The sequence below is a fragment of the Calypte anna genome, chromosome 13 (genome assembly GCF_003957555.1).
Source record: "Calypte anna isolate BGI_N300 chromosome 13, bCalAnn1_v1.p, whole genome shotgun sequence".
In the NCBI taxonomy this organism is placed as follows: domain Eukaryota; kingdom Metazoa; phylum Chordata; class Aves; order Apodiformes; family Trochilidae; genus Calypte; species Calypte anna.
In genome coordinates this window covers 9,604,830-9,617,184 of record NC_044259.1, presented here as the reverse complement: position 1 = coordinate 9,617,184, position 12,355 = coordinate 9,604,830, and the positions used below count along the sequence as shown (strand labels likewise).

At 53.2% G+C, this 12,355-nt stretch overlaps 2 protein-coding genes across 5 annotated transcripts; one reads left to right on the top strand and one right to left on the bottom strand.

The window, feature by feature from the left end:
- Positions 1 to 764: 764 nt before the first annotated feature.
- Positions 765 to 4,148, bottom strand: THOC3 (THO complex 3). The gene is made up of 6 exons (XM_008498660.2): positions 3,872 to 4,148; positions 3,343 to 3,499; positions 2,306 to 2,510; positions 1,823 to 1,984; positions 1,633 to 1,733; positions 765 to 1,300 (listed from the first exon to the last, which is right to left on the bottom strand). Exons 1-6 carry the CDS (start codon positions 4,052 to 4,054, stop codon positions 1,137 to 1,139), a joined length of 972 nt encoding a protein of 323 aa, XP_008496882.1. The 5' UTR covers positions 4,055 to 4,148; the 3' UTR covers positions 765 to 1,136.
- SIMC1 (SUMO interacting motifs containing 1) lies at positions 4,084 to 12,330 on the top strand. 4 transcript variants are annotated; one of them, XM_030459121.1, is made up of 10 exons: positions 4,084 to 4,267; positions 4,926 to 5,984; positions 6,223 to 6,443; positions 7,217 to 7,286; positions 7,717 to 7,862; positions 8,284 to 8,463; positions 8,931 to 9,059; positions 9,927 to 10,083; positions 10,165 to 10,249; positions 10,834 to 12,330. In XM_030459121.1, exons 1-10 carry the CDS (start codon positions 4,169 to 4,171, stop codon positions 11,052 to 11,054), a joined length of 2,367 nt encoding a protein of 788 aa, XP_030314981.1. In that variant the 5' UTR covers positions 4,084 to 4,168; the 3' UTR covers positions 11,055 to 12,330. The 4 variants fall into 4 exon arrangements, with proteins under 4 accessions (XP_030314981.1, XP_030314982.1, XP_030314980.1 ...); XM_030459122.1 differs by lacking the exon at positions 4,084 to 4,267 and having other exon boundaries at positions 4,713 to 5,984; positions 6,334 to 6,443; XM_030459120.1 differs by lacking the exon at positions 4,084 to 4,267 and having other exon boundaries at positions 4,713 to 5,984; positions 6,226 to 6,443.
- The last annotated feature ends 25 nt before the right edge of the window (positions 12,331 to 12,355 follow it).

Genomic DNA, 12,355 nt, shown 5'->3' with positions numbered 1-12,355 from the left:
CTTCTGCCCCCTGCAGGAGCAAGGGCACAAGGCTAAAGTCAGGCCCTGGGTAATGGGGCACTTTGTGATCCCCAACACGGCTGAGGCCCCAGCAGTGCCCAGGCTTGGCACAGCACTGGAGGCCTCTGCCCTGAGCCAGCATCAGCTTCAACTGATTTGACATCGTTTACCAGCAAAGAGCTCAGCTGTTACCCAGGCAGCAGCAGTAGAGCAGTCACCTGCAAAAGCTCCTGTCAGTTTAAAATATTAAGAGTAGGAAATGATAAAGATCTTGTAGGCAAGGTCTCCATTGCAGCCAGTCTGCACCTCCACCTCCTCTGCAGTAACCATACCCCCTGCAACCCAGCACCCTGGCCCAGGGGGGAAGAAAGCCCCATGGCACTCCCTGGGGAACAGGGAGAGGGGTGGCACTACCCATCACCTTGGCAGGGGTGCGTGGAGAGGCTCTGTCTGGCGTTGGTGGCCATGACATGGGACAGGCGGTATCTTCTGCTGGGGCCATGCCCCAGCTCCATCAATGCAGGGTGCTGCCAGGAGGGGAGCAGCGTTAAAGAACTGGGCGAGGTCCCTGCAGCTGCTCTCACCCTCCGTTCAGTGTCCCTGGTGTCCCTTGTCCCCAGCGTGGGGGCGCAGCGCCCTCTGGTGGGGTGACAGCGCAGGACAGAGACAGCACGGACAGGCAAAGGGGGACAGCCCCTCAACACAGATTCATCAGTCAGGACCAAAGAGAAGGAGCCAGGAGAAGAGAGAGGAGCTCTGCACCCTGCATTTTCCCCTGCAGCAGTCACAGGTACCTTCATTATGGAAGAGGATTTATCAAAATTAGAAAAAAATCCCACACGTACAAAAAAAAAAAAAAAAATTTCCTTAGCTTGCATCCCCCCCACCCTCTCCTCACTGCTTCCCCAGTGTGGGGAAGGGACACAGGGTGTCTGGGAGGGGAAGGGGTAGGCTGTGGTCCCAAGGCTGCCCTCACCAGCAGGCCATGGGGGACAAAGGAACAGTCATGTAGCTTTTCTCTGCTGGGGAGCCTGGAAGTCCTCTCTCAGGAGGGTCCTCAGCAGTCACCTTCAGTGAGTGACTTTCTGTGTCCACTTGCCTTTGGAACGAGCCCCCCACACCCCAGAGGTGTCTCATTAGGAGTCATTGGGAAGCCCAAAGAGCTTGACGGTGCCTGCCTCCCGGCTGCTGTCATATTTGCCATCTTTGTCGTCACAGGCGAAGGCCAGCAGAGGCCTCTTCGGGTGCCAGGCTACTGTGAAAGTGGGGGACTCACACTGCACCTCCCAGAGCTTCTCTCCTGCATGGAAAAGGGGCTATATGTCAGCCTGGAGAGACCCTGACCCTCTGCTGCACGCTGCCCTGTAGTCCACACTCGACACAAGCACCTGCTGCTTCTCTCCTGTGCAGGGCAGAGGAACAACAACCGCTGCTCCAGCGCCTTTTAATCACCTGCTGACGAGGCACAGACATGACACCCATGTCTACCTCAGACTAACGAGGCAAGAGCTCCCCCTCATGGCACTCTGCACTGCACAGCCAAACTCTTCCTTTGTAGAACAATACTCGCAGTGCCCTCCCAGCTCCACCAGCACCTCTTCATCCAGTTTCCCCTAAAAGCAAAACTGTTACCTGTCTCCACCTCTGCAATGTCAATGAAGTGATCTTCTGATGCTGATGCCAGCATCTTCCCATCGTGGCTAAAGCTCAGCGTTCTCACAGGCCAATCAAGCCTGCAGCAAGAGAGCAAGGCAGACAGTGAGCATCTCCCACACAGTCACAGGAAAGGGGAGGCAAACAACTGCTGGGCAGCACTACCTACCTTGAGAAGCACCTCACACACACCAGTTCATCCACATCCCAGAGGCTGACTAATGCATCAGCACTGCCCGTAGCAAAGTACTTCCCCATGGGATCAAACTTGATGCAGATGCAGTTTGAAGGATGAGCATTGATGGACTGAATGGGTTTCAGCTCTGGGTAGCTGCAGAAATGAAGGGAGAGGGCAGGAAGCAGTGAGAGGACCATAGGGCAGGTGGGACTGGGACTGTGAGTAAACCAAGCTGGTGCAGCACCACACTTTTGGAAATCCTGAGAGCAAAGTGGATGAGGCAAAGCATCAGGGTCACTCTCAGGAAGCCCAGCCCAGAAGTGGGGCAATCTCAGCTCCAGACAAGTTCCTTCCCACCAGAGGGCCGGGAAGTGTGGGACTCAGGCTCCCCAAAAGTAGCCAAGGGGTTTGCAGACTGATGTCTGCCACAAGCCAGCCCAGCCAGCTTACATACCCACCACCATGGGCACCCACCTGAGGATGTTGATGCAGCCATTTCCATTAGTGAGGAAGAACATGTTGTTATCATTGTTCCAGGAGATCTCATTCACCTCAAACTTGAACTGTTCCTCAGCTTTGGAGCGATGTGTCTTGGCATCAATGAAAGTGACCACATCATCCTTGTTCCCCACTGCAATGGTCTGTCCATCAGGGCTCCAACAGATGTTGATATTCTCCCCTGAAAGGACAGAAAGACAGCAGGTCCTCTTTCCACCCAAAAATCCATAGCAGCTATGAGTTAGGAAGACAGGCAGTTTTTATTCCTGATCCAAGGCCACAATCTGCTCCACCAACTCCAAACTACACCCAAATGGTAAAGACTGACAGGTCTGCAATCTAACACATAAGCCTGACACAGCAACTGTCCAGCAAATATGTACACTTATTAAACACTCAACCACACTTTCAGGAACATGACTACATCACCACCCTTGCCATTTCAGGTGGGACCACAGCAACCACCAAGCAAGGCCAGCTCAAAGATCTCAAAGATCCTCTTAACCCAGTGACCTTCAAGATCCAGAAAAAACAGAGGCTAACAATAAATATATATGAACAACAGCAAGAACAAAGCAGGTTTCTGTTTGCCACTTAAAATACCATATCCAGCCCTAGCAATTCAAAATTAGATACTTCCAAGGGCAGAGGTGGCATCTGTATTAACCAGCCCATTAATTAAAATAATCAGTTTCAGAATCCATGCTTTTACTTCTACTATGGATCTCTGCAAACATGACCCCCCAGACTCCAGCCTTGCAGCCCACAGATTCCAGACACAAGTACACAGGACACCTGAACAACCAGCATCATATTTCAGCTCAGTATTGACACCAAAGTAAATCAATCTTCATATTCACTGCTGCTGCTTACAGATGTGTGCAATGCAAAGATAAAAGCAGCCAGTAAAGATGCCCTGATCACCAACACCTACAACGAGGACCCAAAGAACTGTACCATGGCAAACGGGTCCTGTTGGACCTAAGAGCCCTTCCCAGAAGACAGGGACTCACCCTTGGTATTGACAGTGGCAATGCACTTGGTGGTGCGGACGTCCCAGATGCGGATGGTTTTGTCCCCAGATGCTGTGACGAAGAGGTCTGGGTTGCTGGGATGCCAGCAGAGCTGATCCACACTGTCCCCATGGCCCCGGTAGTTGTTCTCCTTTACCTGGAAGGAGGGAACAGCCATCACAGAAGGGATGGGCCAGGCTCTGCCCACCTCCTTCCCCAGACTTCAGTGCCCTGCACGATCTTCTGCCACCGCTTAGAGGTGGGGGGGAGCCCAGTCCAGCTCCTCACCGCCATTTCAGTCACGCTCCCCAGCCACGGCCAGCCGGTTCAGCCCACGCTACCCTAGCCGGTATAGCCACGAGTCCCGGCAGGCCTGGTACCGACCACCGGCTGGAGAATCCGAGCCCAGGAAAAGGTCTCCGGTACCGGCTCGAATCACCCAGCCCAGCCCGGGTAGTGGCCCGAGTAGCCCCTCCTAGCGTCCCGCGGTGCCAGGTACCGAACCGCTGCGCCCGGTACCGCAGCTCACCAGCCGGTCCTTCTCCAGCAGGAAGACGCTGGCGGTCTTGTCGAAGGATCCGGAGGCGAGGCGGCGGCCGCAGCAGCTCCAGGCCACCGAGTGCACCTTGGCGCCGTGCGCCGGGAACTCGCGGCTCCGCGTGTTGGCGCGGAACAGCTCCTGCATGGCCTGCACGTAAGGCGACAGCGCCATGGCACCGGCACCGGGACCGGCACCGCCCCGCCCCCCCGCTGCCACTGACGCAGCTTCCGCCAGCCCGGCCCGAGGGCTGCTGCCGGCTCGTGGGTGAGCGGAGCCGCCACGAATATGGCCGACAGCTTCGTCCTCATAAGCGACTCGGATTCTGAGGGCAACCGCTCCCCGCCACACCGGTGTCACCGCTCGCCGCCACCGCCGCTCCCCACGGTGAGTCGGGAGCCGCCGGAGCCGGGCGGGGGGCAGGGACCCTGCTGAGCACGGCTCCGCCTGCCCCTCTCAAAGATGGCGGTGCTTCCGCCGCAGCGGGGACGGTAGCCGCTCGGGGACACGAAACCTTGAGGGCCCGTGTCCCGGGCCGGGACCGCCGCGCCGGCTGTCTTACGGGGTATCCCGGTCCCCTCGGGCACGTCCCTTACCGGACAGTCCCAGTCACACCCCTGAGAAGGGCTCGAGTCCCCTCAACCACCCCTGCCAGCAGAGCCCTGCTCCCCAGGACTCTCCCTCGGGGGTCCCAGCCCCCTTGGCAATGCCCTTTAGGAGGACCCTGTCTGTCCCGCTATGGAGCGTCTCGGTCCTACGGTCCCGACAGCCTGCTGGGAGCAGTGCCCGGCGGGGGTCCAGCTCCGGGACATGCAGCTCTCCTCACCCGGGGGATGATGGGCTGGTGCGGCGGTGGCTCAGGGCACGGGGTTGCGGGCGAGGCAGAGCCCCGGACAGGGGATGTCAGTCTGACCCGGTTCCGATGAAGCTCTCAAATGCTGGCGGGTGCCCGGTGTGCGGTGTGGCGGGACCAGCTGGAGCCAGGGCAGGGGAGGATGGAGGCACCCTGACATTGCTGACAGCACCGTCCCCTGTGTCCCCACAGGACATCATCGATCTGACCTGCGAGGACACGAGTACAGATGCGGCGCTGCAGAGCATCCTCACCATCATCGACCTGACAGAGGACACCTGCAGCCCTCCCAACAGCCCTCCTCACATCACTGGCAGGGCTGACCAAGACTCTGGGGATGCACCTGCTGCCCCTGCAGCACACACGCCCCATCTTTGGCTCTGCTCCACAACAACACAAAAAACTGAGGCAACGTTGGGGCCAAGCCCTGCAGCACCCTGGCACAGCACCCTGACAGAGCCTGGTGTCACCATGGACACAGCAGAAAGCAGAGGGAACTGTAGTGGCTGTTCTCCTACCTCCAGCTGTCACAGTTCCTCCTGCAGCCCAGAGCAGAGCTGCAGCACTACCACTTTTAACAGTGACTTGGGGTCCTTAGCCAGCATGCAGCTGGACTCAGACCTGCTGTCCCTATCCCCCTCAAGCCTGGACAGCAGCAGCTGGAAATCCAGTGGCCCAGAGGAAGAAACTGCCCATCTCTGCCAGCAAGGAGAGCTGCCCCCAAAGCCAAGCCCTGTCCCAGCCATCTCCACAACCACAGGGACTTTGCTGGAAGCAAGGGACTCACCACCACCACTTGGAGTAATCCAGCAAGTGACCCCATTCAGTGCCAAAGCTGACAGCAAAGCCTGGCTGAACCAACTGCAACATTCCAGAAGTGGAGTCCAGCACCTCTTCCCCCAGGGTGTAACACCCAAGAAGGAAACTCTATCCTTGGCTCCATCCAGCCTGGATGGCAGCAGCCACCGGAGAGCTCATGTTCCAGAGGAAGAGACTCCCCACCACTGCCAGCAAAGAGAGCTGCCCCGGAGACTGAGCCCTGTCCCAGACAACCCCACAACCTCAGGGAAGGCACAAGAGCCTTTGCTGGAAGCAAGTGACTTAGCACCACTTAAAGCAATACAGCACGTGTCCCCAGCAAGGACCAAGGCTGACAGCAAAGCCTGGCTGAACAAACTGCACTATTTCAGGAGAAGTGGAGTCCAGCACCTCCTCCTCCAAGGTGTAGCACCCAACAGGGAAACACCACAGGTAAACAGGGTTCAGAGCAGCTGCTGCCAAACCTATCCAGAGCATGGTCAGAGCAGCCCCTGCGGTGAGGGATGGAGCTGGGGCAGCCCCTGTTCTGCTTCTCCTTTTGGGGGAAGCTTTGCCAGGCAGCTGGGATTTCTGGTTATTGGTATTTCCCTTCACAGTGGGCCCCACATTACAGCTAGGTTCCTCTGCTGGAGGGAGCCTGCTTTCACACATTGCCTTGCCTTGCACACAGCAGAAACCTGAGCTCATGCCCAGTGGAAAGATGAGTATGGTGCACACCACCATAGAGGAGAACTTCCTGGAAGGAACCTTGCATTTCCTGAGCGACTTTGTCTCCCATCAGTACTGTCCTCCCAAAGAAATCATCTCCCACCTGATCAGACAGATCCTGTTGAACCCTCACCAAGGAGAGATCCTGAAGGATATCTACATGCTGCTGATGAAGATCCAAATGTACGTATTACCTTTTCCATTGTGCTCTGAGAATTGCTTGGAACTCCCAGGGTCCTGCCCAGCATAAAGGTTATCCTCCATGGTCCTCACCCACAGAACAGGGAGCCATTTCCCCTATAATTCTGATGATACTCCTGCCCTTGCCTTCTGTTAGCACAGGCACACCCTGGGCTGCCCGAGGCTGGGTCAGGATTATTGCTGGTATAGACAGCAGCCACTAAACCCCTACGTGGATGAAGGATAGGGGGGTGAGAGAGATGGGAGATGCTGCAACAGGAGGGAAAGTGGGTCCAATTACATCATGAGCATGTTTTAATTATTTAGTAGCAACCCCACGCAGTGCAGGGACAGTCTGTGACACCAGAGAGCCCTCCAGGACAGAGAAATGTGTTTACCTTTCTCCTGAAGAGAAGATCTCATTCTTCACTGCTCTGACATGGCAAAAATGCTTTCCCTAGGCTGCAGCAAGGGCCATCAGCTGGAACTGGCTGGAGCAGTTTCTCCACTGCCCTCGGAGTTCATTTCTGGGAGGCACAATGTTTCAGGTGGCCATGGGCCCTGGAGTGCTGATGCTTTCCATGGAACACAACCCTAGTCAGGTGCTTCCAAAAAATGAACATGGTCAGGAAAGGAGAAAGGGAGAGGGCAAAGCTTAAAAGAGAAAGGTAACACAGACCCCTGAGCAAGTATTGCTGGGGAAGGGCCAGGGGCTGCTGTGCTTCTTGGCAGGCAGTTGGGCAGTTCAGCACAGATGGACAGTGCTATCCTTGCAGGCTCCATCCAGCCAACACTGCCACAGTGGGATGGGACTGGACACTGCTGAAACACATCATGGAGGACCAGGTACTTGGCACCTCATGTGTCACTTCTGGCAGGGATCATCCAGTACATGGTTCCTGAGGGTAAGCATTGCCCTAGGGCCTTTTGGCTCTTCTGCAGAATGGGCCAGTCCAACATGCAGTGTTATTGCAGCTGCTATGGGCAGCAAATACCAGTTGAGTCTCCTGCTTTTATCCAAAGAGCTCCCTAGCCTTCTGCACAGCTCTAGGCAGGTTGTCTTACCTGAAGATGACACAGTTCTCTGTGGGCCACAGCCCTAGTACAATGGTAGGGGAGGTCCAGCCAAACTCTTGGGACATGCCCTGTGCCAAGCAGCCCCTCCTGGAGCTGCTCCTCAATCATGTAAATTGGTCCATTCTGAAAACAGCCAAATTCCCTGGTGCTCCTTGCCCTGCAGTTCTGCCTGGTTTGTACCATCTCCATCTGTCCTCAGGAGAAGACCCCTGGCCAGCTCCTCTTCCTGCAGTATGTGCTGCAGACCCTGGAGGATGACTTCCAGCAGAACCTGAGGCTGCGCCTGTTGCAGAAGTCAATTGCCAAGAAAGTGCTTTCATGTGATAAGTGCTTCAACAACGTCAAGTAAGAAACACCTCTTCCCTGTTCTTTAATCTGATTCAAGATGGGCTCAGGGAATGCTTCTCAAGACTTTCAAATTTCCAGGAAGCAAGCTTGGGAAACAAGAGGAAGTGTAGGGCCCAAGTCCAACAAAAAGATTTACAAAAGCAAACCCCCCAGAAATGGTGCAAAGCATTTCCAGCTGCAACTAGTGGGCTTTTCCCAGGAATGAGGTCAAATTTGCATTGCTCAGGACAGGACTGAGAAGGAAGAAGTCCTGTAGACAAGCATATAAATCTGCTCAAATAGCTACTCTTTTTTGCTGCTCAGGCAGGGCTAGCCTAAGTGTGTGGGATGTTTCTTCATCCTCAGGATCTCTCCTTGAGCTTCAAGAGGATTGCAGCAACACCAGACCTGTCCCCTAACTTTACCATTTCTGTCCCAGGGAGGTGGTTGAATGGTTGGCTGCAGCAGTTACAGGAGTTGGGTTCTCCCAGCCTCAAGAGCAGCCACAAGAAATTACATCACCTTCATCAGAAGCAAGGTCAGAGCAGAGCTCATCTGCACCATGGCTGGCCAGCACTCACCAGGCAGAGGTGGCTCCACCAGCTTTCTTCACTCAGAAGTAAGCCCCAGAACTCCTGGTTTCCTGCTGTTACCATCATGGTGCCCAAGCCAGGGAGAAGTCGGTCTCTCCTTGTCAGGTCAGGGAAGCCAGGCTGTACCTGAAGTCCTCCCTTTGGGATAGAGATACACTTGCTGAGCAAGAGACTTGCTCATTCGGTAGGAAACTGGCTCAGTGAGTGTCCTTCTCTTACATGCAGCATAAGGCTGGAGCTCTTGGCCCACAGCCCAGGCTGCCCCACCAACACTCAGTCCAGCCAGAGACCTCCTGAGGGCTCATCTGGGGATCAGCTCTGCTTCCAATAGCATCAGATTCAAAAGCCACCAAGAGACACCAGATCTAACCTGCTGCATCCCCCTGCATCCCTCACTGCAAGGCATGAGGCTGAACTAGGTGCCATCCCTACTGCTTTACTTTATGAGTTGAGTGGAAGTGTCTCCCAGTGCTGACTCTCTCTCTAACCTTAGGGTGATGCTCCTGCTCCAGCGGATGTTGTCCATTGCAGTAGAAGTGGACAAATCTCCCATCTGCAGCTCCTCTAAGATCGCCAATGTGATATTTCCATATATACTGAATATTCCTCTGAGGAGCCAAAGGTGAGACAAACACGTGCAAGCAACAGTCTTATTCCCAATTTACATCCAAGTCTGTATGCATAGAATACCACAGGGTACAGAAAGACAAGTTCATTTATGGCCCAGCCAGCAAATGTGTGGCTGTTGGACTGACAGATCCCATGGAGATAGAACCATATGCATCTCCCCAGCTCATGTGTTGCTGAGAAAAGTTGTTTCTCCCACTTGTTTAAGTTGCAGGACCCTAAAACTTTGAAGAGGTCCTGAAAAGCAGCACTCTGCACCAGCATGGTTAAGTACTGCAAACACATCACTGATACCAGGGACAACTGAGAAGCTCATTAGTAACAGGCTGCTGTTCTTACAGCTTTGCATCTGAAGGCAAAGCACAAGGGCCTGATTAGCTGTAGCACAGACAGGAGACCACAAGACCCACAGACATTCCACACCCATGTTTGTCAGCTGCAGCCTTCTGCTCTTTCAGACCCATTTAGCAGAACACTAAGCACACACTGGGTCTTAACAAGCCAAAGTGACTAAAGCTCCTTCCAGGACAGATCTAGATCTGGCTGGCTGTTGACCTCACTCCACATTTGTTTGGCTGTGCTCCCTGCAAGTCAGCAGGAATGGGTAACTTCTGCACAGGCTGCTGGGCAGCTAAGCTTGTTTCACAGACTGTACTGACCCCAAGTTGCCACAGGTCAGGCCTAAGGATGTAAACATGTCCATGGCGAAGATGCATAACAAAGGTCTATCACAGCTGGTAATTTTCCTTCCACTGCACAGCTGAGGAAGGCCCAGCACCAGATCAGCACCAGTAGGATACTAGGAACATTCTAGAGCAGTTGTCCCTGTTCCCCCCTCAGAGTAAGGCCCTTTGTCTTCCAGGGAAGCTTTCATCAACACCATGGAGAGCCAGCTCCTGCGCTGCAAACTGCTTGAGCTGCTGTTCCAGCACAGCTGCAAAGTGCCCACAACCTTGCCTTTGTCTCTGGCCAAGATCCTGTACTTCCTGAGCCATTTCTCTGTCCTGCCACAATACAAGGTATCCAGTCCAACCTCTCCTTTGCCTTGTTTTCTGCTGAGAAAACATCAGTTAATAACCAGATACTGTCTCCTGTCATAGGATAAATCAGCAACGTGGCAAACATGGGATGAGATGCTGCAGTACTTGAGCTTGTTGCTGATGAGTTACCAAAATGTAATACTGGGTAAGTAGACTGTTTTGGCCTTAATAAACAGAACTTCATCAAGAATCTGCAGCAGAACAGCCAGAGCACCCTTTCTCCTCTCCTCACTCTTGAATTCCGAGTTTTAGAAAGATAATGTGCTAGTAACTATTCTCAGCAAAGTGATGTTGCAACAGACAGACTGCAGCCCAACTGCTTTGCCAAGTTTAGCCCCTAAGAAACAGCCACCTCCCTAAGCTTTACCCCAGGGTTAAGGCTCTCGTATGGGAATGCAGAGGAACCCACTTGCACATGCATAGTCTGTATGTCTGAAGCCCTGGATGATCACTGTTGTTAAGCTCTTTGAATTCTTTCCTTTGGAGCTGGACAGCTGCACAGAAGGTGGCTCCCAGACCTGCACCCTCCCCATTTCTTAGGCACTCCACATGCAGTCTGAGCCCTTTGTTCCACCAGGCTAGGCTTGTGCAGAAGCACCAAGGATAACCAGAGAGGGCCAGCACAGTTCTAAACCCACTCCTCACCACTGCACATGGGGTGATCTGTCCCTGGACAGGGCAGGCAGCTCGCTGTGTGCTGCCTCTCCCCACCAGCATTTCCTCTTGCAGAGCACTTGCAGAGCTCACTCAGTGACCGGATGGACTTGATCATTCAGAAGGTCAAGCCCAAGCTCCAGGACAGCAGTGACATCAGCCACCTGGACATTGAACTGAAGATAGAGGACTTCAATAACAGAATGGAGCAGCTCTTGGAGCAGCCTTTTCCCCTGCAGATCACAGAGAAATTGTGTATGCTTCGACAGTTGTTACTCATTGCCACTGCTACCTGATGAGGACAACCACTGCAGCAGGGGGCACGAAGAACTTTGCATTTCCTCTGCAAAACCCCCTCAAAACCTGCATCACATGCTGCAGTTTCAAGCGTTCTGTGTCATTCGGGTTGGTTTATACATTTCTGTGGAAAAATGTCTGGTTCACATGGTCTCAGAATTTCCTTTCAAACTTGCCTCACCATTGTTTTGCAAGTCTACTTTCTAGATTTCTAAAAATGTTATTTTCCTATTTGCCAAGTCTCTTCCCTCTCAGTGCCAACCCTGCCCAAAGGAAGTGCAGAGCTGGCTGCTGTAGCTTGGGATAGCATTAGACTAACACAGCCCTAAACTCTGACAATAGCTTACACAACAGGCAAAATGCCAAAATACCTGTTCAATATTTAGGAAAAGTGAGAATACTTAAGCAAGCAAACAAGCAGGTATGGGCTGCAGTGAGAGCATTAACAGCGCAGAGATGTCCATGCCACGTTCATTCGTCCTCAGGAGAATAACATTTCTGTTCCAAATAAAATATACCTATGGGACTTTGCCTGAGTTGATGAACATGTCAAGGCTGTACCCCTTCCAGAATGCACTGAAGTGTCTGCAGTGCAGGCAGCAAGCATGTTATGATGATGATGAATACTGAACTCCAATACACTGCCATCAATTCCAGTCACAGCTATGGTCAGAGAGCAATCCAGCATTTCCACAGACTGTCTCCTCAGACAGCTCAGAAGCAGGGGTTAGCAGTGGGAAAAAGATTCCTGTAGCTGCTCATCACCCCTTCATTCACCTAGGAACATCAAGGAGAAGAGTAACAGCCAGGAACAAGGCAGTCATGTTAGTGCTGCTCACATTGGATTGCTTGCTGCACAGCATGGCTTCATCCATAAACCAGGCTTCAGTTAGCCCAGCTGGAAGGGTCTGACCTGGGACTCACAGGTTTGCTCCTTGTTCTGTAGGAATCCTCTTCCCAACTACCAGATGTAAATCAAAGCACTCATCTGCATGACGTTGCCCCTCTAATCCAGGGATCAGCTATCCAGGGAAAAGTGAGTAAGTCTTGTTTTGCAAGCAGCACCCAAAAGCATTCCCAACAGTGCAAATTCCAAGTGCTCCCTGCCTTAGAAATGTATGGTAAGACAGGCATCATAATCATTCAGGTATATTTTCCAGTTAGGTTCTTTTAACTGGACTATCATTAGACTAGAAGTCATAATCCAGCAAGGTCAGGTATTTTCCATGATAACAGCCATATCCCAGGGATCATGATGGAGTAAAATAAAAAAAGTCAAATGAGAATATCACACAGGCCA

Coding starts and splice junctions, on each gene's coding strand:
- SIMC1 (XM_030459118.1), top strand. CDS start 4,803: ATGAAGCTCTCAAATGCTGGCGGGTGCCCGGTGTGCGGTGTGGCGGGA. Junction 9,060..9,926: donor ATTCCTCTGAGGAGCCAAAG/GTGAGACAAACA, acceptor TTTGTCTTCCAG/GGAAGCTTTCATCAACACCA. Junction 10,250..10,833: donor TTACCAAAATGTAATACTGG/GTAAGTAGACTG, acceptor TTCCTCTTGCAG/AGCACTTGCAGAGCTCACTC.
- THOC3 (XM_008498660.2), bottom strand. CDS start 4,054: ATGGCGCTGTCGCCTTACGTGCAGGCCATGCAGGAGCTGTTCCGCGCC. Junction 1,734..1,822: donor TGTGTGAGGTGCTTCTCAAG/GTAGGTAGTGCT, acceptor CTCTTGCTGCAG/GCTTGATTGGCCTGTGAGAA. Junction 1,301..1,632: donor CATTGCAGAGGTGGAGACAG/GTAACAGTTTTG, acceptor TTTTCCATGCAG/GAGAGAAGCTCTGGGAGGTG.